The sequence below is a fragment of the Eurytemora carolleeae genome, unplaced genomic scaffold (assembly GCF_000591075.1).
Source record: "Eurytemora carolleeae unplaced genomic scaffold, Eaff_2.0 scaffold448, whole genome shotgun sequence".
In the NCBI taxonomy this organism is placed as follows: domain Eukaryota; kingdom Metazoa; phylum Arthropoda; class Copepoda; order Calanoida; family Temoridae; genus Eurytemora; species Eurytemora carolleeae.
This window is the reverse complement of record NW_019396364.1, coordinates 65883-92744: the sequence shown is the minus strand read 5'-3', so window position 1 is coordinate 92744 and position 26862 is coordinate 65883. Positions and strand designations below refer to the sequence as shown.

The window sequence follows — 26862 nt, the reverse complement described above, 5'->3', positions numbered from 1 at the left end:
TCAGAGGCACAATTTAATACTTTGTTAAGAGGAGCAGGGGAAGATGGTGGCTGAGCAAATTGTTTGACTTAAAAACTTCTTCAAGGGTTAAAATTAATGACTCCAGGCTAAAAAGCTAGATTTTTAACCCAAAATATTTTATTATAAAAATAGATATTTTGCCTGTTTTTCATTATGTTTTCTTTCCCTTAAGCCACCAAGTGGTATTAAGAATCTATTTTCATAAAAAAATGAAGGTACAATGTCATAATTTCATATACTGATACATTCTTTCACGCTCTGACCGTGTAATAATTTCCATTCTTACACGGTCTGAGCGTTAAAGAATGAAAATTCTTCACCCCCAGTGTAAGAATAATCATTCTTATAGGCTTGGTAGCTAACAGTAATGAAAATTTTTCTTCTGAACTGTTAAATAACATATGGGAACTCTTACACTATAGGTTTACTACTAAGCACTATGGGACCGAACAAGAGTTTTAAGTTAAAACATAAATGAACATTTTTCCACCACGAAAAGCCAAAATTTATTTTTACTACAGGGAAATAGTGAAATCGAAAACTATGTAAATGCCTGTAAAAGTAAAAGAAAAGCTCAAGAATGAAAATGTTCAGTTTTCCCAAAAGAAAAATTCGAATATGAGAAAAACTTTCCAACAAACTTGATAAAAAATTATCCAAAATTATGATCAATTAATCCGAGGGCGGGGCGAAATCAATTTTGCCCCCGCCCCAATTTTTTCAATGATTTTGACTGCTGAAACGTTTTTATAAATTCTAACAATAGATAAAGAAACATTAAGCAAATTACACATAAATGGCTTCCAATTATTATGAATGTATTGTTTCTTAAAAAGATAAGTTGGGGTAAACTTGATTAAAAAGTATGGATCTGCGATCATCTTACATTTTAAACTTTATCAATTCTTATGGAGTCGGCAAAATTTGCTGTTGCCATTAAATTGTCCGTCAGTATTCATATGTATCATATAAATTTAATGAGAAATGCAAGCAGGAAAGGTCGTCTTTGAAAAATAGGTTTTAATATTTTTAAAAAGTGAGTAGGGGATAGCTGAATATATTTTTAGATAACCCTCTTTTAATTTTTTTTTCAAAAATATTTTTTTGAAATATTTTGATCCCTGTTTGTACAGCAGACTTGAAAATCAGCTGACGTTGCTTTCTCAACATGGCGGCTGCCTGATTACACTGAATCGAGAAATGTCCGCTGTAGATTCTTCATGTTGAGACACCTTAGTTGGATATGGAGAAACAGTTGATCATTTTTAAAGATAAAGACTTTAAAAAGATCGATATATTTCTAGCTTTGCTTGTCTGATGCTAGACTTAATGTCCAGTCTTAAACTGATTCTTTGGCTCGATTCAATGAAGACTATTTTACAGGATTATTTATCCATGTATTGTTTTAGTGTTTTTGTATCAAAAGTGCTCTGTTTAATCGACGATTTGGATAAGTGGTTTGAAGACCGTTTTGTTCTCTCCATTGAATGTAAGTCATAACCGTTTTTGCTTCATTTAAGTTTTTATCGATGCAAGAAGTTCCCGAGTTCCATACAGTTACACCTTCAATATATTTTTAACACCATAAAACACATTTTCTCCTTCCTTGATTTACTAATATTGCATGTTTTACTATTTTCCTTTTCGAAGTTTATCAAAACTTTGTGGATTTTCCGGTTATTTCGTAGAGAAGGATTGTTGATGAAGGGGGCACGGGTCCTAAAATCTTTCACTAGTTGCATGGTAAGGTCTAAATGTTTAAAATTTCATGAAGATAATACTTTAAACCGATGTAATGTATAAAATTTAAAGGAGGGGGGGGGGGGGGGCTTAGTCGGGTCCGACCTAGTATACTACTGTTGGGTTCCCTCCTATCAATTGTATACATGGCCCAGATTTCAATTATTTTCAACCAAAAAATATTCATTTTGTATTATTTCAGGGTTAAGTTAGGAAAATTTTTGTCTGAGCGCTGATGCTAGGGGGCCGAGCGTTGCGTCTATGTACAAAATGGGTAGAAACGGGGGGGGGGTATAAAAATCGTTTAATAGGGAATTACCTGAAAGTCTCTAACTTGGGCCAAACAATTATTTGACATCAATTGGACGCTTATTTTTACCTTATTTATAGATTCAAAGATGAAGGAGTTTCATTTAGTTGTTGTTCTTCTTCTAATTAGCCTGGTAGAATCGGATAGGACTAAACCAAGAATTGCTATCGTTGGGGCAGGTCTTACTTCTTTAATTCTTAATTTTAATCGTTGGAAATCGTAAAAGTTTTTTGTAGGAAAACATGTAATGATGCCCCAATTTTATATTCACGTTAAAATTCAAAATTGTAGAGAAAAAATTTAAGATAATTTCTCTTGTTAGGACTGTAAACGTTATGTCAAGTGACCCTTCATAGATAGAGTGGCATGTACGATTGTTAACGTTATCCTCGAAAGTTTTTTTTATAAAGTATAAACTAGAAATAAATTTTGTGAATTTAAAACCGATCATTTCATTGTGGGTTTTCTGCAAAAGTGACTATAGTGCATTTCTTGCCTCAGAAACAATAGAGAAATTATTAGAATAAACCAGATGAAGGTTTCAAGAGGACCGGTGTGAATCGGTCATCCCCCTGTGTAAATGAAGGGTCAGTTAAAATTATGCCTAAAGGCCCTTCATTCAGAATTAAATCTGAAGGCGTTAAAAGTTTATAAACATAGGAGTAGGGGGTTCTTCTGTAGCCTACCATCTTTCCCAGGAGATTCCAGGGGCTTCAGTCACGGTATTTGAGAAGGGGAGGATCGGAGGCCGTGTAACTACATTAGAGGTGGATGGGCGGGAATACGAGGTCGGGGGGTGCATCATTCATCCAGCCAACAGGGATTTCATATTTAATTATTGAGCCTTTAAATTTTATACTAATATAAGGCCTTTAGTATTCTAGAGGCCTCATTGTGTGATTCTGATTTTTACAAAGCAAAGTTAAATTAGCAAAATAAGGCTTATCTACTTAGAAACAATAAGATCAGAAAATATATCAAAATTAGGTGACAAATCCTTTAGCTTTTTATCATGAAAAATTATATCTTTGGATGTATATTTTCTGGACAGGGAAATACATTTTTTGTTTAATAACTATTTTTGGGTAACTGTGGTTATATATGTGAAATTCGTGCTAGACTTATGTTAGAACACCTAGACCGATGTCAGCTGGTGAAAGCAAGCGGGGAAGAGACCAGTAGTTTAAGTATTATACGCAATGGAGAAATTATTTATCAACAAGATAACAGCTGGTTGTCATCTCTTAAAGCTGTCCTACGCTATGGTCTCTGGTCCCTGGCAAAAATGGAGTATTTTATCGGGAACTTGTTGAGTAACTTCGCTGAAATTTATCCTAAACTAAACGCTGGAGACGCCTTCAGCTCTGTATCTGACCTCCTGGATGGTATGAGCCCTGTGTCCCGGAGCGGTGAGGTGTCCCATGAGATGCTGGAGTTGACCAGGGTGTCCCTCAAGGAGAAGATGAAACATCTCTCTATGGCTGATCTACTGATCGAGGAAATAGGAACTGTTGCCACCAAGGTTAACTACGGACAGTTTCCTGGCATGCATAGTTTTGTTGGATCTGTATCCCTAGCAGGAATACAGGGTGGACTCTGGAGGGTACAGGGTGGGAACTACAAAATACCAGAATGCTTGATTTCCAAGTCCGGAGCTAAATTGATAATAGCTAAGGTAAATACTGTTGAGAAGCTGGGAGGTGTGTACAATCTTGGATACACAACTGAGAAGGGGACAGAAACAGCTGAGTTTGATATTGTTGTGCTTGCTCTACCCCTTACTCAGGATACGAAAAGCCTAGAGATTGTCGGTGTACCAGGAGCAAAAATCTTCCCTGGCAAGTACCAGAGAACCCTGGCATATATCGTTCAAGGTTCGCTCAACTACACAGGTCTTGGAGTAACAGTCGATTGGGCACAGACAGAGAACTTCTTCTTTGTCGATGCGGCCGAACCAATTGCATCTATCGGCCGTCTCACCCCCGTTGACTACAATCCTTACTCTGACAAAGATATTGCAACGGTTTACAAGATTTTCTCCAGATTGGAATTAAGCAAATCGGAGATTGGTAAATATTTTTCCTCTGTAATATCTGTGGATACCTTGGATTGGTTGGCTTACCCGGATTATTCAACATATCCCGGCCTTTCCAGCTTTCAGTTAGAGGACGACCTCTACTACCTGAACAATATTGAATGGGCGGCCTCGGCAATGGAAATGTCAGCTTTATCCGCCAGGAATATTGTTAATATTATCAAGAGTAGACAATCAGAGACAGTATTAAAGAACCCGGAAAATACTCCTCAAAAATCTACCTCCAAGGTTGACCCCAAAGCTGAACTTTGACCTTGAAACTTTTGAAAAAGGGGACATATTTTTGAGATTTTTTTATCATAATGTAACTGAATTGATACAATTTAAGGGTAACATTGGGAATAGTTTGTGACGCTTTTTAATTAAAGTGTGAACGAGAATTATGTTGTTAAATTTCTTCAACATGCATTTTTATGTACTCAAACGGGCTGTGATTAAAATGGGAAAGTTATTTTTTGGATAAGATTTTTTTTTCAAAAAGATGAAACAAAATGTACTTTTTCAGACTTGTTGACGTGAAAAATGGGATTGTCGAGTTTGGTGTACCAGGGGATTACTAAGAGAACCTCCACGATGGTATTCACCATATGTGGTAAGTATTTGAAGTCCTGAGGAGTGAAATATTTTCCTCAACAACTATTCCCCCCCTCTCTATTTTGAAAATCTTATTTTTCTTCAGATGTTAGATATGTTTTTTTTTGCTGGGTAAATAAATGATTTTTTAGGGAAACCAAATAAGTTTTTGGATTAAAGCTTTAAAGTATGAAAAAGATAGAAAAAACTTGCCTTTTCACTTCCCACTTCTCCTTAAGGACCCTAATTGAAACCTGAACTTTTTAACTTCTAGTGTAAGTTATTTTCTTTAAGCTTCTCCACTTTTCTTTTACAATGATAAAAAAAAAGTTGAGCCAAATTAAAGTGCAAATGTAAGTGTTAATGTTATGTACATCTTACAGTGAGCGTTATGCTTTTATTGGTCAAAAAGAAAGCTTTTTAGAACTTATCAAAAAATAGAATGAAAGTCCTATTGTGTATGGATTAGAAAGTTTTTTTTAGAGCTTATCAAAAAATAGAATGAAAGTCCTAATGTGTATGGATTAGAAAGTTTTTTTTAGAACTTATCAAAAAATAGAATGAAAGTCCTAATGTGTATGGATTAGAATAAAGTTTCTTTCTCAAATCGGCAGCGCGTCTTTACCCCTTTTCAAAAATCTTAAACTTTCTCATTAATATTTGTTTGTTTTTAGTCGGAGCCCTGCTGTTTGAGCGAGGATTTGACGCTGCCGCAGAATACATCTGGAACGAGAACAACAAGGGGAAGCTGTGGAAGGATATCAAGCACAAGTACGAGGTTGCCGAGGAGTAGATCAACAACCTGGAGCTCAACCCGTCCTTCAGGGTTCAGTTCCAGGCTCATGGTTCATCTCCAACTTTATCTTTCCAGTAGTATTGTAATTAGCTGATTTTCAGACAAAATGGCCTCCAGGAATCTTGCAGTTCTCGCCAGACAGTTTTCTACCTCCAGCCCAAATGCTGTGCTGGTAAGAGATAAAAAGGGACTGTCGATGTAATTTCAATTGACCCTCTATTTATAGAGTGGCATGCCCGATTTACAACGGTGCTTTTAAAAGCCTTTCTATTTCTTAAACTATAATAGTAGATAAATTGAGGTCGGCTATAATGAACAGCGATTAATTGAATTAGGTACGGATAGTTGAACTACTTATATCCCAGTGAGGAGTCGTTGTTCCCCGACCAATTACTTTTCGGTATTCTGACATCTGATCGCTCTAAAATCTTCAGATCCTTACCAAACAAAATAGATTTTACGGTGCAACTGCAAAGTCGTATGAAATGTGTTGTTAAAAATATTTTTAATTTTCTTTTAGTTTTTTTCATAACTGTATGGTGCCTAGATCATTGTTTTAAGATGAATTAAAAAATCAATTACCTATATTATGTACTGTGTTATTGGGTTGGTGCGCACCCCTGTAGCTGTAAATGGTAATGATTGTATTACGTTCTGTACTGATATTGGGTTGGTGTGTATCCGTTTAGCTGTATAGGTAATTATGGTATTATATATTGTACTGTTATTGTGCAGGTGCGTACTCCTGTAGCTGTACACGGTATTGATGGTATTGTGTACTGTCTTTTATTGTGTAGGTGCGTACCCCTGCAGCTGTACACGGTATTGATGGTAATATGTACTCTACTGTACTGTTGTTGTGTAGGTGCGTGTATCCCTGTAGCTATACACGGTATTGATGGTATTATGTACTGTACTGTTATTGTGTAGGTGCGTACCCCTGTAGCTGTACACGGTATTGATGGTAGATACGCCTCTGCTCTATACTCTGCTGCTTCTAAGCAGGAATCAGACTCAATCAATCAAGCACATCCTACAATTCTAACAAAATTTTTACTAAATTTTTGGATATTTAAAGATACCTTTTATTTTCTTCCAATTTTGTTGTTGTCAAGAAGTACCCTGGTGGAGCTGGAGTAACGGTTTTAGAAGATTTTTGATAAAAAAAATAAGATTTATTTAATCCGGATCCGCAAGATTTTTTCCACCGCTTCTTTAATCTTGATACCTAAACAAAATCTTTTTCCTTCTTGATACTTAAATTAAACAAAAAGTTTTTACTTTTACTTCTTGCAAATATTCCCACTGGGCAAAGGAAGGGGAAAGGGGAAAGTTTAAAAGGAAGGGTGAAGATATAAGCTCCTAATCATAAAACAAATAAAATAGCCCTTCCCCTCCCCCAACTGTTGACTTGAGTCTGATGTTTGAGCAGAAGTCCCTGGAGGCAGTAGAGAAGGATCTCGTCAACTTCGCCGCAACCTTGAAGACCGACCCTAGGCTAGCAGACTTCCTCAAGGATCCTTCCATTAAGAAATCCGTGAGTTTTTTTATCTATCCGACTATTTAAAAGTAATATGGTGGCATATTTTATAGTACACATTTTCTGGCTGGATGATTTGATTGATTGGTTTGATCAAGTTGAAGCTGGATGGTTTATTTGATTGATTTGTTTGATCTAATTGAAGCTAGCTTATTTGATTGATTGATTTAGTCTAGTTGAAGCTGGATGGTTTGTTTGATTGATTGATTATTGGTTTGATCTAGTTGAAGGTAGATAGTTTGATTGATTGATTGATTTGATCTAGTTGAAAGTGGATGGGTTGAATGATTGATTATTTGATTTGATTTAATTTAAACAGGATAGTTTTATTGATTGATTGATTGATTTTTGATTTTTGATTGATTTGATCTAGTTGAAGCTGGATGGTTTGGCAGGAGTAGCAGACAAGATGAAGTTGAACCCTCTCAGCAAGAACCTTCTTCTCTCAATGGCTGAGAATAACAGGTTCTGTTTTCAAGAGAAAAAAGATTTCTCTGTTACTATTAATTAATAAATGATTTATGAAACCGAAAGAAGAATAAAAATAATCAAATAATGAATTTAGGTTCACCTTCATCCCTGCAGTAACCAGTCTTTTCTCAACCATCATGTCCGCACACAGGTCAGTTTTAAACCTTTATGTCCGCACACAGGTCAGTTTTAAACCTCCATGTTCGCACGGCACATAGGTCGGTTAAAGGTTTATGTCCGTACACAGGTCAGATATTCCCTCACATGTCAGTTTAAAACCTTTATGTCTTCACGCAGGTCATTAAAAACCATTTGATCGCACATAGGCCAGTTTAAAACCTTTACATCCGCACACAGGTCAGTTTAAAACTTCAAGTCTGCACACAGGTCAGTTTAAACCTTTATGTCCGCACACAGGTCAGTTTAAACCTTTATGTCCGCACACCGGTCAGTTTAAACCTTTATGTCCGCACACTGGTCAGTTTAAACCTTTATGTCCGCACACAGGTCAGTTCAAAATCTTTTTACTTGCACACAGGTAATTTTTATACCTAAGGATTCTCTCGTTTATGTATATTTTAATAATAATGAAATCAATAAGGTTGATAAAGTGATATTATTTGACGTATTAAATTATAAGAATATTTTTCCGAGTATTAAACGTCAATTTCGTGTTTATGAAAATAGAATATGGAAATTGAAACAACAAGACCCGAAAAAAGAATATGACATCATCAATGATAACTTATTAGGCGTAAAATGGCGAATTATTTGCGCCCATCAGTTTTGGTTACCTAAAACTAGGAAAAATATTATATTAATTTTCTCAGTTAATTCTTAATTGATGACTTGTTCGAGCAAGCCATAAACTTTTTGCCCCATTGTTTCTCTTCGAAAAAAGCAATATTAAATATGATATTTATTAAAAGTTTCACAACTATAGACTTACGTAGTAAAAATTGCATAATGATGTATAGGGGTGAGGTTGTCTGCACCGTGACTACCGCCAAGGCCCTGGATGCTGCTATGCAGAAGGAGGTCGAGGGAGCCATGGCTGGATTCCTCAAGAAGGGAGAGAAGGCACACATCACCTACAAGGTATTGTTAGTCATTTAATAGATTCATTGAATATTTTTTTAATAGTTTTGTTCATAAAATGATTAGCAAGTTTTGTATATCAAATTCATTGATTAACTCATTAATTTTTTTTATTAATTCATTCTTTCATAAATTCATTAATTGATTATTTGATCTAATAGATTTATTGATTGATATATCGATTGATTGATTCATTGATTGAATAAATGATTCACTGTTTGATTCATTGATTGATCCTTTTCTCGACTCATTCATTCAATGCTTCATGCATTCTTCGTCGATTTATTCATTTATCGATGCATTGATACATTGATACATTGATTCAATCATTGATTCATTCAATGATTATTCATTAATTCATCATTCATTAATTCATCATTCATTGATTCATCATTCATTGATTCATTCATTGATTCATTCTTACTATTAGTAAATTATTGGAATTATGATTGAAACTTTCTAAATTCAGGTTGATGCTTCCATCATCGGTGGAATGGTTGTCTCTATCGCTGACAAGTTCTGCGACATGAGCATGGCCACCAAGCTAAACAAGTACTCAGACCTGCTGAAGGCTGCCGCTTAAACCTGATCTTTTATCAGAATCAGTTAGTAAAAGTTTATCAGCCGAATCAGCTGAACTAAAGCACACAGCATCAGCTCATCTTTTAGTTGGTTTAGCTGATAAATCAACGAGTAGTGGGGGTTAAACATTTAATCTTGCAAAATCTGATTTTAAGTTGGAATCTGTTTGATTGTAAAACTGGTTTTTCTGCGATATTCTTGTTTAAATATTTGGTCTCCGTTTACGAATAGTTTATTATATATAAATTACTTCCAGACAGAATGCCAGCCCTCGCAGAACCCCTCCGTGTTTCCCCCCTAATTAAGGTAAGCCACAAAAGTTAAAATTCCAAAAAAATATTTTTTTTTGTATACAAGAAATGTACAAATCCAGCCTTTGTTGACGTAGAGCATATTTTTCTAAGTATTTTAACCTTCTAAGATTTAAAAACCTTTTTATTTTCTTGAGAATCGCCCCCCCCCCTCCCAGCTTTTTGAAATCAAGTTTCCCTTCAAAATCTAGTTGTTTGCCAGGAGCGTAAAAACATTTTTTTAATTCGCTGAATTTTGAAAAAAAAAACTAATTCACAACCTTGCATGATTGTTGTTTATCTAGACCTGCAGATGGACTGCCCTAATTGCTGGTATCTACTGGGGAGCCCAGAGATACAAGGCCAACAAGGCTACTGAAGACGAGGTATAAAACTAAAAAGCAACTAAATTTTAAACTTTTAGGTATTTTATCCGAAAGTTCAAAGGAGGTTTTTTTTGGGGAGAATTTTTCTTGCCTGGTTCATTTGATCCATAATTTACCAGATTCTTAATTCAAAATAGAACTGGGATTTATATTGTATAGCAGTAACCCGTCCACAGGCTGACGATGAAGAAATCTTCTATGGCCAACTACGAAAGTAGAACATATTTATTTATAAAAAAATTTACACAAAGTTGGGGAAAGATAACGAGACCCTGTCTCGTCTCCGCTAAAATACAAGTTATGATTCGAAAATCGATGGCCACATTTTATTTTTAAGGGGTGGGGAGAGAAGGGAGGAGACTGCTTTCTTTCAAACTTTTCAGCTTGTGAATTTAATCAAATTGTAAAAAGAAGAATTTAAATGATAAATCCTAAAATGCTGATGAAAATATATATTTAGATCCGTGCCTACAACGCCAAGATGGCCCCTGTCTGGGATGCAGAGAAGGCCGCCAAGGCTGCCGCCGCTAACCGTGAGAACATGATCTATCTTGCTAACGCCACTGGAACCCCCATTCCCAAGGATTTTTAGGTAATTTTTCAATTTTTCGAATATCTATTTTAGAAAAATAACTCTTCCACGACGCATTAGAATAGTTGCGGAACCAGTTTTCTCAGAAACATAAACCATGATTGTGAACAAGGCTATTTCTTTTTACTAAATGATGTTTGTTTACATTCAAACTAGATTTATTAGAGCCTGGTTCCTCACAGTAGGATGTGATGGTGAACATATAAAGATATACGACATACTCTCTGGGGTAACCTGTTACCTTCGTCAAAACATCCCCTTTTTCAGATTTGAAAAAACATTGTTAGCAGAAAGGAATTATTTTTTAAGATTAGTTTTTTGATTTTTGGGCCCAAACAAAATAAGAAGTCTCGGGGTTCGAAAATAAATTCGTCTTAATTGGGAATTTAGAATTTTTTTAGGGTTATTGTGTATATTTCAAATTTGTGAACAATCAAGTAAATCTTATTTTTTTCAGATGGATTTGTGAGAAGTTGGTAGTCGAGTCCCTGCTCTAGAAATATATTTACAATACACTATCTGTTCAGCTCGTATTTAATAAACATATGTTTTAATAGTTTTAAATCTTCATTTCATGGTTTCAGACAGAATGTGGAACGTGATATCCTAACTAAGGGTAGAATGTTGCCTGGAACGGGTGGGTTTAAGTCTCTACCCTGCCCATTTTTCGAGGATGGGAACTGTAATCGACCTTTCTGCCATTTTAAACATATTAAATTAGGGATATAATCCAACATTCTTTTATATTTGTAGTCGATATTGTTTAGTAAGTTCTACATCTATGTATTCAAATGGGCTTTTAACGTAATTTCAAGTGGCCCTCCAAGAAAAGATGGCAATGCCATAATTTGAAACCTTAATCTGATTAATGCTGTGGAAAATGTTGTCGTATTTGTGACTAAAAAGTGTTCAATTCTGATAATCTTCCATTGCTTTTTACAAGTTAAGAACATTTAGGTAAATTTCGCAGATTAACTAAAAATTAACATCTCTAATCCAAGTAACGTTCGATAACAGTGTGCATCGGCTATTATCGTTTTTGAATGGAGGACTACTTAAAATTTCTTTTACGGTCTTTAATCTTTAAATTAATTAGAATCTTAATCCTGATTTTATCACATGGATTATTAGGTAGAATTCGTACAATAGGTGGCAATGAGGTTTTTAACAAATAATGCATGATATAATTGGTTTCAAATGTGATAAAGCTTAAACCCGTTTTTTAAACAAGTAGGCAATTAATTAATGAAAGACCATGAAGTACATAAACTGTACAATTTTCTTCACCAACTGAAGCACTTTTGTTCACGTTTATTAACATTTTAAGTATTTTGTACGACAAAGAAAATACACGTATGTACACGTTATATATTTGGGTTTAATCTTAAAAATCTTAAAAGAAATTGTTTGGAGGAAACCGGCCCCGTGGCAAGAAGAAAATGACCCAAGAATTTTTAGTTTCATCAGCTGATGTTATAATTAAATTAATGTGAGGTTTGAACTGAACCTGTTCATGGGTTATTCTGAAATTAGATTAATCCTTGTGTGTTGTCTATCTTGGGATCAATTGCATTGATCTCCAGTTAATTAAAACCTACGGATTCTTATGTTAAGATTAAATCAATGTGAGGTTTGAACTGAACCTGTTTATGAGTTTTTCTGAAATTAGAGTAATCCTTGTGTGTTGTCTATCTTGGGATCAATTGCATTGATCTCCAGTTAAGACCTACGGGTTCTTATTCGATATCCCGTGTTGGACACACCCTGCTGCCATAACTTATTATTAGATGATGATTTAGCTTAAAAGTTCCCACATTCGAAATACAGATTAAGATTTATAGATTAACGATATTAAACATAATAATTCTGACTCCTAGCATGGCAGAGTTAGTTAGGAGAACTTGCATTTTTACAAGACTAGTTGACTGAAAAGAAAATACACCGAATGAGAGGGATTTAAAATGATTTCATGTTATTGTCGTACAGAATATTTTAAACTTTTGTTTTTGGCAAAGTTCTTTATTATAAAATTCTAATACAAATGACTCAAATGTTATTATAAATGACGATTCAATTAGATTTATTTCTTCTAAAATGTAATTTTTTTTTCTTTAATGCTTTGACATTGACAATAAGTAAAACTGTTAGTTAAATTTAGACTAAAGAGTTAATTTGATGAAGTCGACCTGCCCTTTGAGATTCTTTAGATACTTAAAAATATATCGAAATTCAAAGGACGCATTAAAAATCAAAATGAACAACAGCAAGTTATTACAGTCGATTATTAAAATTTGCTCTGGACACTGGAGAAGTTTTTAAATTGTAAAACACATATGTCCAAACCTGACATTCGTGTCAGGTTTGAATCATATGCATATTTTGGAACTTGTGTCCCCTGCAATGATGTTATGGAATCTCTTGAAAGGAAATGTTCATTAAAAATATGTTTATATTTTCCTTTATGTCGCTAGGGGTAGGAATTATATGAAAAATAACTTTTCTAGGTTGGGAACACATAAATTTCCCAATTTTGAATTGTTAAATTGGATAGATTTGAGAATATTGGATTAAATCTAGACTGTGAAAATGTATCCGTCCCAGCTACCGATGCATACATCACCGCTCCGTCCATACACTCCGGTTGGGAGCCGGAGAATAATCCTGGATACCAAACCAAACCCGGATACAGTACCGCCCCCTCCAGCTGCACTACAATGCAGTACAGTACACAGGGTACTGCTAGCTGCAGCACAAACAGCAATTCTTCAGGAATATTTAAATTTTATCTATTTATGCTTCATTTTAGATAGTTAGTTATTTTTGTTTTGTGTACCAAATTTTTAATAATTATATTTTTCAAACCTCAAATAATCTCATAGATTTTGTATGCACAACTTTCTTAATTGAATTTTTCATTTTGTGCAATAATAGGCAGACAATTGTCTGGTTTGTCTCGCAAATGAATTGATTATAAACAACAGAATAAACGTTTTTGAAAAAGAAAATATTGACTGAACAGAATATGGACCAGTTCCTACCACTGCTCCCCCTCCTTCTGTAGCTGCTTCTGCTTCTGTAGCAGCATCTGGAGTTCCAGCTGTTGTTAATGATGCTGCTGCCACTTCAATTAATGCAGCTCCGACTTCTCTTCTTGCTTCCGGAGGACAAGGTGGTCTACTTTCAGGAGGACTCACTGGAGAACAAGAAGGAGGACAAGTAGGAGAAATTGCAGGAGGAATTGCAGTAGGCCAAGCAGGAGGACAAGCAGGAGGACTTGCAGGCGGACAAGCAGGAGGATTAGCAGGGTTAATTGGACTTGGAGGATTAAGTGGACTAGGAGGATTAGGTGGACTAGTGGGACTCGGAGGACTTGCTGGAGCCCAAGCAGGTGGATTAGGTGGACTAGGTGGACTAGGTGGATTATCTGGACTAGGAGGATTAGCTACAGGACTAGTTGGTGGACTGGAGCAGCAGCGTTTAGAAACCTTGATCCAAGATGCTGTTCGTAAGGTAAAGTTGAAGGGATTGTTATTTTGATTTTTCCATCGAGTACCATTTTTACTCTGATGAATTAATTTAATGAACATTAATGTGTCTAGAAGTAAAATTACATCATTTTAAAGGTTGTAGAAGCCATCTTATCTTGTCTAACAAACTATTATAATTGATGTCTTCATGACATTATTTTTTATTTCAGGTTTTGTTGGGAGAACTTGCTCAAGTAGTGAAACCACAGGAATTTCATCTATACTCTTTTTGTCATTTAAAGTTGACTCTTTTTTCTCTTTGTTTTTTCCCCGAAAAATTATGTTGTCCTACTCAACAGGAGGTTTCAACAGATACTGTTAAGAAAAATAAAAAATCTTTATCCAAATCTTTGATGATGATTTCTATTTGACCAAAAATACCAAAGTCGTTTTCACAATTTTCAAGTATTATTTTGATCTTTAGAAAACATTCGGCTACCAATGGTCAAGCTGAAATATTAACAAAAGCTCCCTAACTCGGGTAAATATTAACAAAAGCTCCCTAACCCGGGTAAATATTAAAAAAAGCTCCCTAACCCGGGTAAATATTAAAAAAAGCTCCCTAACCCGGGTAATTATTAAAAAAAGCTCCCTAACCCGGGTAAATATTAAAAAAAGCTCCCTAACCCGGGTAAATATTAACAAAAGCTCCCTAACCCGGGTAAATATTAAAAATGTATTCCTTTGCATATTATCTTGATTAATCATTTCCAACCTTTTGATTTTTTAATGCTTTTATTCGCTGAATTCGGGACAATGGTATGTTGCGGGGAACCAAACATTAATTTATAAATTATCAAGAACGGTGAAAAAAACTCTCTTTTTTAATTTCATTTCCAATTTTTCCACCTTGCAGATCGTCAGATATCACATTTTTACTTAATTAAAGAGTGTAGTTTACCCCTAGGTTGAGGTGAAGGAGGAGGTGGATGATGATATTATTGTCGAGTACTGTGATATTAAACCAGCAAATCAGGCCCAGGTCAAATCAGGTCAAAATTTATTCTTTATTCTTGAATTGGAATTAAAATTGAGTTAAATGTTAAGTGACCCTCCATTTATTAGCCTTTGGAGTGATGTGTTCTATTCTCAAGGGTGTCCTTTAAGCATTTATCTGAGTAACAATGAGAAGATATAGTCGTTTTCCTTTTTTAAAATTTTTTTTTAATTCTAACAAATTTCTTCATTGTTTCTGACAGTGCTTAGGATCCGGATCCGGATCCGTTGGATCCGCAAGATTTTGGCTTCCTTGATCCGGATACGCAAAAATCCGCATCCAAGGGGTAAAATATCAACCAAAAACTGCAAAAAAAAAATTTTTACTCCAAAAACCAAAACCAAAAGAGAGATTATAAAAATTTCATGGTTCATAAAGTTTTAGGATAAAAATATGCGAAAAAATAAAACAAAAATTTGAAAACTATTTTTTTGTTAAAAAAATTCAGTAAATCTTAAAGAAATGACCTGGATCTATTTTTTTCCAGAGCGGATCCAGGATCCGGATCCGGTTCCGCATCAAAATTAAATGGATCCTAAGCACTGGTTTCTGAGATCACTTAAAATTAGGGCACAGTTCCCTTGAATGTAATAAATTGACTGAATCCTATGTTTTCCCCTCAGAGTGGACAGATGAGAGCCTCAAAGCTAGTGTTGAACCAAGACCAAAAATATTCATACCTACCCCGGATATACCGGTATACAACCCTACTCCGATATCGGAACTAGAGAAGAGGAAAAGTTTGGAGCAAGCAGAACCCGTGCCTGGACCTTCAACACTAGCAGGTTAATTTTTCCTTTTTCCAGTCTGTTTCCCCCAATAGAAGGTTTTATCTCAACTTTAAGGATAAAAATGTGGTTGATGGGATTTTTTTAAAGAAAAAGTAAGAAACATAAATGATGAAGCTTGTACGTTATTTGACCATTTTTAATTTTCCTGTTCCCCCCCCCCTTCCGATCATTTTCATTTTAATCTTTTGAATTTCAATTTCAATGTTTAGTATTAGTATTAAAGAAGCCCCCCAAATTCCTTAGATTTATTCCATTCTAGAAGTCACTATAATTTAAGAATATATGCAGTATGCACTTTGCACCTTTAACCAATTTTTTGTGTATTGCAGGCATATCCAGTGGCGTAGTAGCGGCAGCATCATTAATATCCAATAAACCTGCTCTTAAACCTAAACTTACTAAAGGTAAGAATATACAATGAACCTGCTCTTAAACCTGAACTAACTGAAGGTAAGAATATTCAATAAACCTGCTCTTAAACCTAAACTAACTAAAGGTAAGAATATTCAATAAACCTGCTCTTAAACCTAAACTAACTTAAGGGAAGAATATTTAATAAACCTGCTCTTAAACCTAAACTAATTAAATGTTAGAATATCCAATAAACCTGCTCTTAGACTTAAACTAACTAAAGGTAAGAATATCCAATAAACCTGCTCTTAAATCTAAACTAACTTAAGGTAAGAATATCCAATAAACCTGCTCTTAAACTTAAACTAACTAAAGATAAGAATATCCAATACATGGAATTGGATATATCGCCGTTTTTTACAACAGTATGTTCATTATTTAGGAAAAAAAACATTTTCGTATTCTGCTCCGGAGAAATCTGCTGATGCTGTCTTCGGGGATATGGGAGACATGAGGTAGCAAATCAATCCAATCAATTAAAATCAAATTAATCAAATCAATCAAATCAATCAAATCAATCATCATTGACCAATTAAATTAGGATTTAAGCAAACTTTAGAATCAATCAAATAATCAGTCTTTCAATGAATCAATTAAGCAAAAAATCAATGATTCAAAAATTAATTGAGCATAAAAACAGTCCATTTATCAATCAATCAATCCAATTTTATTTCTTACACGTTTTCAATCAACGAAGCTATTAGAAGTTAAGAATCTCTTAATTAATTAAAAAGATATTTAGCAAAGAAATTTTGATTATCTAACTAAAAGTATCAATCAATTAATTCGCTCAGTTAAAAGGAAAACTATTTAATTTTTCTAATAAAATTTCTCAATAATTTTGTTAACTTTTCGCAATAAATTAGAACTAAATTAATTTCTCAGACATTAAAAACAAAAATTTTAATTAAAAAAAAAAATTTATTTAATTACTTTTAGTGAATCTGATGAAGATTTGGAGACCCCTGATGTATTGGGATCAATTCTCAAGGTTTTTAGTTTTTAGTTTAGTGGAAAATATTCTCAAGGTTTATAGTTTTTAATTCAGGGGAAAATATTCTCAAGGTTTATAGTTTTTAATTTAGGGGAAAATATTTTCAAGGTTTATAGTTTTTAATTTAGGGAAAAATATTCTCAAGGTTTATAGTTTTTAGTTTAGTGGAAAATATTCTCAAGGTTTATAGTTTTTAATTCAGTGGAAAATATTCTCAAGGTTTATAGTTTTTAATTTAGTGGAAAATATTCTCAAGGTTTATAGTTTTTAATTCAGTGGAAAATATTCTCAAGGTTTATAGTTTTTAGTTTAGGGGAAAATATTCTCAAGGTTTAAAGTTTTTAGTTCAGGGGAAAATATTCTCAAGGTTTATAGTTTTTAATTCAGGGGAAAATATTCTCAAGGTTTATAGTTTTTAATTCAGGGGAAAATATTCTCAAGGTTTATAGTTTTTAGTTTAGGGGAAAATATTCTCAAGGTTTTTAGTTTTTTATTTAGGGGAAAATATTCTTCAGGTTTATAGTTTTTACTTTCGTGGAAAATATTCTCTAGGTTTATAGTTTTTTATTTAGAGGAAAATATTCTCTAGGTTTATAGTTTTTAATTTAGGGAAAAATATTCTCAAGGTTTATAGTTTTTAGTTTAGTGGAAAATATTCTCAAGGTTTATCGTTTTTAATTCAGTAGAAAATATTCTCAAGGTTTATAGTTTTTAATTCAGTGGAAAATATTCTCAAGGTTTATAGTTTTTAATTTAGGGGAAAATATTCTCAAGGTTTAAAGTTTTTTATTTAGGGGAAAATATTCTCTAGGTTTATAGTTTTTTATTTAGGGGAAAATATTCTCTAGGTTTATAGTTTTTAATTTAGGGAAAAATATTCTCAAGGTTTATAGTTTTTAATTTAGGGAAAAATATTCTCAAGGTTTATAGTTTTTAATTCAGTGGAAAATATTCTCAAGGTTTATAGTTTTTAATTTAGTGGAAAATATTCTCAAGGTATGTAATTTAGTGGAAAATATTCTCAAGGTATGTAATTCAGTGAAAAATATTCTCAAGGTATGTAATTTAGTGGAAAAAATAAGGTTACGGGAAGATCAACAAGTTTTAGTACCATAAACTATTCACTTCCCTACAAATAGATCTTTACACATTGAGTCAATTACCTAGACATTATTTTTTGCATGAAACTTTTTTATTTTCGCTTGTCTTTGTGCTGTAGAAATCCACGAGAAGCTTATCAGAATTTCCACTTTATGTGATGGGTTTTTAACACAGACCATTCAAGGGACTAAAGAGTAGATTGGTGTTTCTGTTTCATAACAGTGCCCTCTAACCTTTGCTTGATTGATCCAAGATGACGTCTTATCCTTGTGTACAGTTTTACAGTTGGCTCTTTTCTTACAGGAAGGGAACAAGAGTGGGGTTCTCACTGGGGGAATCAGAAATACTTTTGAAGAGGAAGTAAGTAAATCAAGAAATAAAATTAAACAAACATTATTTTGTAAGTATTGATATTCATTCCCCGCTTTCTGCATAGCTTTTCCTGTGCTGTGCTCAATGAATGTTAGACTTACTCTCAGAGGAGAATTTATGNATCTATGTACATTATCTGCTGACTGTTCTAGTCTGATCTATGTGCATTATCTGCTGACTGTTCTAACATGATCTATGTACATCATCTGCTGACTGTTCTAGCCTGATCTTTGTACATTATCTGCTGACTGTTTTAGCCTAATCTATGTACATTATCTGCTGACTGTTCTAACCTGATCTATGTACATTATCTGCTGACTGTTCTAGCCTGGTCTATGTACATTATCTGCTGACTGTTCTAACATGATCTATGTACATTATCTGCTGACTGTTCTAACATGATCTATGTACATTATCTGCTGACTGTTCTAGCATGATCTATGTACATTATCTGCTGACTGTTCTAGCATGATCTCTACCTACCACGCGCAACTATTTTCAAAAGTTGGTCGTCCGTGGACATCTTATTCATTATCTGATGGCTGTTCTAGCATGATCTTTGATCTAGGTCATCAAGGAACGGTGGAAGTTGCTGAAGAAGAAGCTGGACAAGGAGGAGAAGGAACAGGCCAGGGAGGAGGGAGAAAATTTTGAAGAAGAAGAAGAAGAAGAAGAGGAAGAAGAAGATCAAACAATCGATCAATGTGACAAGGTATATTAGAGATAGTTCATAGATATTATAAATGATTTTTGGACAATGAATTAGTGTCTTGACTTTTAAACCTAGTCACTCCAAGGTTATTTGATGGAGTTTATGTGAAAGATCCAGAGACTGGCAGGGGGTCAGAGAGCCAAACTATTTGATCTTTCTTGGTTTTTATTTTCTCTGGAATGAATGCCACATATGGTACATGTGATAAAAACAGAATTATAAATAACTTTAATAAACCATTAAATAGAGCAAATTTCAGATGAACTTTTAAATGTTCTTTTTCGTAAATATTCACCAAAACAATCGAACATATTTTTTTAGATTTATTTCTGAAACACTGAAAAGTTTTAATTATTTTACGTTGCAGGTTTCTAGTTCTATTGGGGATGTGGAGAAGGGACAGGATAAAAAGGTAAACCTTTTTTTACTTTTAACAGACTTGAATAATAATTCCTTTTATTAGGAAATTCAAAGGTAAGAAAAAAAATGTAATGAAAATTTTCATTAAAATGTTTTGTTTTGGTAGAAAGATTGTTTTTAGAATTCTATCTTTAATCTGTAGATTGAGAGTAAAGAGGAGAAGGAAGCAAGACTTCTGAAAGAAGAGGAGGAGGAGATTAAAAAACTTGAAGCGAAGAGGAAAATTCTTGAAGATTATTACAAATTTAAGATGAAAGAGAAACAGAAACCGGAAGAGACGGAAAAGAAGGATAACGAAGAGAAAGAGAAGAAGATGAAACGAGAAAAGGAAAGAAAAGACAATTTACTAGGGAAGGAAAAAAACAAATCGTCTGAAGAAACCTGGAGATTAAGTAAATCAAAACATTCACACTCGTCAAAACACAAACACTCGTCCAGAAGCCGGGAAAGATCAAAACATAGAGTTGAAAAGTCAAAATCGTCCAAGCACAAGTCAAGAAAAAGACGAGACAGTAGCAGCAGTTCAGAATCAGATTCTAATGATATTTCTGATTCGTCAGAGACGGATCACTCCAGCTCAGAGTCGGAGCAGGAGACAAGGAAAAGAAAGAGGAGAAAGGAAAGATCTAGACACAGCAAAAGTAAGAAGAAGAAAAGAGAAAGAAGTTCAAGCTCAGACTCGTCAGAGAGAAAAAGTAGGAAAAAAACTAGAAAATCGCCAGAAAGGAGTAAGCATAAAAAATCCAGCCATAGCTCTAAAAATAAAGATGTAAATAAGAAAGAAAAGTGCACTGCAGAGAAGTCTAAATCAAAACAAGAAATAATAATATCTCCCGAAATAAAATCTGATATTAAAACGGATCCTACTCCAGACCCAATCCCTGACTGTGATGCGACAGATCCATTTCTTATGGCAGAGCTTAAAATCAAGGAACTTTTAGGACTCAAGAAAACCGAGTTTACAACATCCGTTCCAAAACCTTTAAAATCAGAGTTAAAAATTGAACCTGAAGTTAATGTGTCGACGATTGACGATTTTAAAACTGAGGATAAATTTGGAACTTCTGACCTTGGTGTGTACAAACCGGAAATCAAGCTGCGTTGTTTCGCTGAGTTGGCCGGCGCCGAGAATCCGGTCGATCCTAGCACTAAGAATATTTTCGATGTTGGAGAAACTTTTGAGGAGATGGTTCGAAGGCATGAGCCTGGATGGCAGGACGTGGATCTAGGAGCTGGAACAGGATCTAACTTGGAGAATTCAAATGTAAGACGATTTAATATTTTTGAAAAAGTTGTAAGTTCAAGGCAAGATTAAACGAAAAGATGATAATTATTGAATGGAGGTTAAAGTAGAAGTAAAGTTGCAAGGTTTTTTTTAATAACCTTTTAATTTTTTAAATATATACTTCCGTTTTCATTATTAACTATATTCAGTCCTTTCAAATCTAAAAAAACCTGTTAAAAGATTTATATTTGGATTTAGGAGAGTTGGGATGAAAACCCGGGGAATCAAACCTCTTTCCTTGAAGCTATCTCGGCACCTGGAGTTAAAAAGAAGAAAGATGAAAAGCAGAAGTCCTCATCAACATGGGAAGATGGGGATAAGAAAGAAATGAGAAAAGACAAGGACAATGAAAAGATTCGAAAAGACGAAAAGTACAAGAAGGACGAGAAATGCAAAAAAGAAGAGAGATACAGAAAGGACGAGAAGCATAGAAAGGACGAGAAGCATAGAAAGGACGAGAAGCATAGAAAGGACGAGAAGCATAGAAAGGACGAGAAACATAGAAAGGACGAGAAACATAGAAAAGACGAGAAACATAGAAAGGACGAGAAGAAAAGAAAAGATGAGAAGAAAAGAAAATCAGTTAGGGAAAGATCTGGCGATGAAAGAATAAAGAGTGATCACAAAAGAAAGAGATCTAGATCAAGAGAAAGAGATTCGAAAGAAGAAAAAATCAAGAATAAGGACGAGAGCTCCAGGTGTGTCGAGGAACAGGATCAGGATGAGTTCAACGTATCTCCAGATAGGAGTTCTCCGCTGCCTGATTTTACTGAAGAGCTTGCACTTCTTCCAGATCTAGGAGAAGATGATATTGATGCAGGTACCGGGAAATTCAAAAAAAGATGAGGTTGCTTTTTTTGGAGCTTTTCATTCAGTATTGTGTCTTATGTGTAATTAATTGTGGAAAACGTATTTTTTTTCTCTGTTTTCTGTTACATTTTTCAAATATTTTTTTCCGCCTTAGCTTTTTCTTTTGCGATTTCTTCGTTCAATATATTCCATATGAAGTATGAGTAAAACCTAGCATGATCATTTTAGGAAAGTATTGAAAGTGTTTCTTTTATTGAGCCAGTTGTAAGCCATGATAAGCCGGGAGGTGCCGACCATAGCACTAACGTCCGGGTTGTGCATCTTCGAGCAAACTCTGTCCTTTTTACAGGATTGAATCCTGGTTACTTTTAACGTTAAGTAAAAGGTTTTTTAAAAAATCAATGCAAAACCTTTTTTTTGAGAATTTCTATTTTGTAAAATTTTTTTATACAGTGGCAATCAGAAAACAGTGGAATAATTGTCTTGCCTTTTTCTTTCTTTAAAGGGAGTGACCGGCTATGTAAGGTATTTGAACTGAGTATGTAGTGTTGTGGAAAACTTCTTTCGGATTCATTTGAGACATATTAAACTTTTTAAAGATCTGTAAATCCTGAGTTTAAGCGCAAATTCGACGTTCAAAACTCCTACTGTGGGGGTGGATACGTTTTCAGAATTAGTTTTTTAAATTATTGAATAACGACGACTTAAAATGTAAAAAAGTTCCACAACAAACTACAGACGTCATGTATAGGAACATGTTTAGAAAATAATAATTAATCTTATCATCGAAAATAAGTAATTTTGTTCAATTATTAGTTTCTATTTTCTCATTATACTGGTTTCTCATTATTCACAAAGATTTTCTGCGGATTTTTTGAATTATTTTTAAAAAGACGACATTTGAAGAATTTGAAGAAATCTGCGATTAAATTCAATGAAAATAAGAAATTCAATATAATAATGAAAACGAAATAATCGATTTTAGCATTGATTTATTGACAAATTTCATTTGAGAAATATGTTCCTAACCATCTAATTAAATTTCTGTATAATATTTACTTTATTTTTCGTTGTTGTTATTAAATAATTAAAAAAAAACTAATTCTGAAATCGTATCCACCCAAAAGTAGGAGTTTTGAACGTCCAATTTGAGCTCAAACTCAGGATTTACAGATCTTTAAGAAGTTTAATGTGTCTCAAATGAATCCGAAAGAAGTTTTCCACAACAATGCATAATCAGTTCAACTTCCTTACATAGCCGGTCACTCCCTTTAAATCATGGAGTTTTTAATTTGCAACTAATTTATTTTTGAAAATGAGGGTAAAACGACTATAAAACAAATTTCACAGCAAAAGTTCACATTTAAAAGAGAAACGTATTAATTAAGATATGGACGCAATGTTTGCTGGTATGGAGGAGGATGATGATGAGGAGCTCCAGAGGATTTTTAAGGATTACAAGGCAGGGGTTTATATATTCTTCAAAAAATCGTTACCCCCACTCTCCCCAAACCAGACTTCTTAAAAAGAAAGTTACCTCTCATACCTCTTAAAAATCATATCTCTCCTATCTCGTAAAAAATAATCCCCCCCCTCCCACCTCTTAAAAAATCATATCCTTCCAACTCTTAAACATCATTCCCCCCAGTAAAATAATGTTAGAGGGGGGGGGGAGTAAACTATAGAGTTAATGTCAAATTCCACCCCACCTCCCCTGAAAATATATACCACTATGATAAGGCGGAGACAAAGACCAGCCAGCATCAGGATCCGGCCAGAGCTGAACTGGCAGCTGTAGAGGTAATAAAGTAGGACCCATAAAACTGTGGAATATGAAAACGACATTTAAGCAATCGTATGTGTATTTTATGATGTTATAAAGCAAACAGTTATACCAAAAATCAAATTATTAAGAACTCTCACCAACCAATCCTTTATATAATTTATATTTACTTTAAGTATATGAGTGTTAGTGAGCTTACATTCAAGAATGTATTTAGTCCACCAGATATGAAATTGCGGTCAGTCTGACCTGGAGCAACTAATAGGTCTACTCCCTAGGACTGTTCACACTACACTTAATGATTAGTTATTATTTTATTATATACATTTACATTTTTGTATGATTATTAGAGTTAAAATTGTGTCATGCTTCATTATATATTTAAATATTTAGAAAAATAGCGAGGTTGAGGTTGGAGGACGGAAACGAGTTGCGTATCATGGTGCTAAGGAAAATGCAGAGTCTCGACGCCCCCTTCACCAACGGAAACCTCAGTTGCGGACTCCGGCCCAGGCCCTGATGGAGAGGTACAAGAGGTTACAGGAAATGCGGCAGCAGAATATCATTGAGAAGCGGCTAGAGCAAATGACTAGTGATGAAACTCCTGAACTTCCCTCTCAAAGGTTCATGTATTTTACTGTTAACAAAATCGTAAAATTTTTTACTTTTATTTTTTAATGATATTTTCAATTATTTCAATTTGGGATTGAGCATTTTAATTAACATTTAAACATAAGTTTAAGATGTCCCGTATTTGTAAAACGCCTAAAATGATTCACAAAAGAAAGAAACTATTTTAATATCAAAACAACTTGCTATCGCAGAATTTCTATAGATATAGAGGGCAAAAAATTAACCAAGATTTAACCAAGGGGTTAAAGGTTTTAGATCTTTCTTTTTAGGGGTTAAACAAATTACACTGACAATTTTTTGAACTTGAATTATAATCTAAAATTATTCAGTGATGGTGGAGGAAGACGAGTAGCACATCAACCTAAGGAAGCTGCTCCTGTTCTTAGTAAAATAAAACAACAGCTCATCAACAGACAACCCAGTTTAGATAGGTAAATATATATGTAGTTATTTATAAAAACATTACTGGGGTGTCATCCAGGCCCATAGTTAATTTCACTCCTCGGTACTTCCCATAACAATATATCTACATAGTACAGAGTACAGAGTACAGTGTACACTGAAGACTGTACACTCTACAATATAACTGAAGACTGTACACTGTACAATATACACTATACAATGTACCTATAGTCACTGTAAAATCACGCCTAGTGTCGTTTGTTGAATATTGACTAACATTATTATTGGAACGTTATATCTGTAAGGAAGAAAAGTTTGCGTATTTGCTAATTGTTTCGTTGGTTAAGTTGATGCAAATGTTGAAAAATATTAAAAGGAACAAATTTCCATATCTTGCAGGAAAAGTTATTTTGATAATAGATTTACCGTCAGAAGTGTTTAAAAAGTTGAAATCATTTTTGCGTATTTTCTAAGAAATGAGGCTGGTCCTAGTAGCTCTGGAGGACCGGAGTTACCATCAACTACTGCTCAGACTACTAAAGGGAAATCTCGTGTAGCACATACACCTACTAATGTAGCTGCCATCAAACCCATAGTCACGCCTGACCCAAGGAGTAAGGTACAATTGAAAATATTCGCGCTTTGTCTATTCTTTGTCAAACATATTTTACAAAACTTGTAGTGACAATGAACATAATTTGAAGTGGCCCTTTATATGTTCGAATGTTCGATTCACAACGGTATCCTTTTACCTTTGTCTGACAAAATATTGATGAGACATCCTTCTTTTTCTCTAGGAAAATTTATTATTTTCAATACTTCTTTTTATCTTGCTGATTTATACTGCTGAGACAAGGAAGTTGTTAGAATAGTAAGTCAAATGGTATTTGAATCGAGAATACTTTTACTTTTGGATGTAAAGTACATTAAGTGTAAAAATATTAAAGGTTACAATATTTAGGTTCCCAACAATATTCGACAGAGATACCTAAACTCTATAGTAGAGGAGTGTGTGAAGATCTATGCTGGAGATGAGCTGCAGGTAGGAACAGGATGGGTTGAGAATAATATCTGAATGCTTAAAGGGAATGTTTATCTATTTGAAAATACAATTAATAGCCAAACTTTTCAAATTAGGAACACTAATAAGGGTTACCTACATCTATCTATTATGACATCCCAATAACATGAATGTTACCAGGAAACCACCCCTCCTGGCAACCCTCTGCCTCACTTAGGAGTACATGGGTCACAGAGTTAGCATGACATGTGCAATGATACTGTTATGCCCGAGTGGAAGTAACTGAAGCCGTGAAGCCCCAACTACCGTGGCTTGTATCTACAGCCTTAATTTGTAAGAGAATGTTAGGTTTATCCTTATTTTCCTCCGACTCCTGGCCGAATAATTCAATGTTCTTTTTAGATTTCCTAATTCCATATTACGATTTATGTACTCTCTTCCCTGATCTAAAAAGCTTCAATGGTTCCCATCTAGGCTATAGTTCTATAGGCAAAAGCATCTCATAGGCTTCAAAGGTTCATAGGATGAGACTTTATAGACAACTCTACTGAATTTATACTGTCTGTTTCCTTATATTTATGATTCCCTGTAACTTTAAACTTGCTTCGTTCTTTGAAATAAAAAAGGCGATTAAAAAAATTATATTCAAGGTAGAAGATTTAATTCAACCTTGGAATTTGCATATTTTAAGAGTTTTAGGTCGTCTTTACAGTCTCGTTGTTGTTATTCCTGTACAGGGTGTCCCAATAATCATGGGAATTATGTGACAATTCTAGGGTCATTTTTCATAAATCTCATCCAGGACTTTCAAAATGGGGCCTGCCTTTTTTGTACCAAAATTTATTCTTTTAAATCAAAGAGTATCTCTATCTAACGTTTTATTATTACGATTTCATTACAGGGAAATCTGAATGTAAAGGATTACATCATTGAATAAAAATTGCAATATTTTATAGCATCATTATTTTTCCGTTGTTCTGGTTCATTGGCTTTGTTTTCAATACAGGGTTGAAAAAAGTCTGGGTTTGAAAAAAACCAGCCCAGTGGGTTTTATTGGGTCTTTTTTGGGGCTTTTTAGGGTTTTTTGATTTAAAGTAAAGCTTTAAAGT

At 34.2% G+C, this 26862-nt stretch overlaps 4 protein-coding genes across 5 annotated transcripts in view; all 4 read left to right on the top strand.

Annotated features, from left to right (window-relative positions):
• Nucleotides 1–1212: 1212 nt before the first annotated feature.
• On the top strand, nucleotides 1213–4672 carry LOC111701761 (prenylcysteine oxidase-like). The gene is made up of 4 exons (XM_023473173.1): nucleotides 1213–1510; nucleotides 2152–2250; nucleotides 2732–2891; nucleotides 3191–4672. Exons 1-4 carry the CDS (start codon nucleotides 1339–1341, stop codon nucleotides 4416–4418), a joined length of 1659 nt encoding a protein of 552 aa, XP_023328941.1. The 5' UTR covers nucleotides 1213–1338; the 3' UTR covers nucleotides 4419–4672.
• An 856-nt stretch (nucleotides 4673–5528) lies between these two features.
• On the top strand, nucleotides 5529–9483 carry LOC111701766 (ATP synthase subunit O, mitochondrial). The gene is made up of 7 exons (XM_023473179.1): nucleotides 5529–5707; nucleotides 6466–6540; nucleotides 6968–7072; nucleotides 7449–7540; nucleotides 7641–7697; nucleotides 8524–8644; nucleotides 9114–9483. The coding sequence occupies exons 1-7, from the start codon at nucleotides 5642–5644 to the stop codon at nucleotides 9225–9227; spliced, it is 630 nt and encodes a 209-aa protein (XP_023328947.1). The 5' UTR covers nucleotides 5529–5641; the 3' UTR covers nucleotides 9228–9483.
• Nucleotides 9442–11053, top strand: LOC111701767 (ATP synthase subunit e, mitochondrial). Its single transcript, XM_023473180.1, has 4 exons — nucleotides 9442–9532; nucleotides 9822–9902; nucleotides 10363–10494; nucleotides 10952–11053. Exons 1-3 carry the CDS (start codon nucleotides 9488–9490, stop codon nucleotides 10492–10494), a joined length of 258 nt encoding a protein of 85 aa, XP_023328948.1. The 5' UTR covers nucleotides 9442–9487; the 3' UTR covers nucleotides 10952–11053.
• Nucleotides 11054–11094: 41 nt separating this feature from the next.
• The window catches only part of LOC111701757 (uncharacterized), a 35377-nt gene continuing 19609 nt past the window's right edge, over nucleotides 11095–26862 (top strand). The window contains exons 1-20 of one of the 2 annotated variants that reach the window (XM_023473168.1): nucleotides 11095–11215; nucleotides 13072–13263; nucleotides 13514–14004; nucleotides 14192–14230; nucleotides 14935–15013; nucleotides 15642–15803; nucleotides 16139–16213; nucleotides 16603–16675; nucleotides 17160–17211; nucleotides 18619–18675; nucleotides 19256–19399; nucleotides 19767–19811; nucleotides 19962–21083; nucleotides 21303–21924; nucleotides 23303–23376; nucleotides 23655–23714; nucleotides 24091–24320; nucleotides 24660–24761; nucleotides 25207–25351; nucleotides 25694–25774. In XM_023473168.1, coding sequence (XP_023328936.1) covers nucleotides 11116–11215; nucleotides 13072–13263; nucleotides 13514–14004; nucleotides 14192–14230; nucleotides 14935–15013; nucleotides 15642–15803; nucleotides 16139–16213; nucleotides 16603–16675; nucleotides 17160–17211; nucleotides 18619–18675; nucleotides 19256–19399; nucleotides 19767–19811; nucleotides 19962–21083; nucleotides 21303–21924; nucleotides 23303–23376; nucleotides 23655–23714; nucleotides 24091–24320; nucleotides 24660–24761; nucleotides 25207–25351; nucleotides 25694–25774 — 3945 coding nt within the window. In that variant the 5' untranslated portion in view covers nucleotides 11095–11115. Of the gene's footprint in view, nucleotides 11216–13071; nucleotides 13264–13513; nucleotides 14005–14191; nucleotides 14231–14928; nucleotides 15014–15641; nucleotides 15804–16138; nucleotides 16214–16602; nucleotides 16676–17159; nucleotides 17212–18618; nucleotides 18676–19255; nucleotides 19400–19766; nucleotides 19812–19961; nucleotides 21084–21302; nucleotides 21925–23302; nucleotides 23377–23654; nucleotides 23715–24090; nucleotides 24321–24659; nucleotides 24762–25206; nucleotides 25352–25693; nucleotides 25775–26862 lie in introns of both variants that reach the window. The other variant, XM_023473167.1, reaches the window with a different exon arrangement.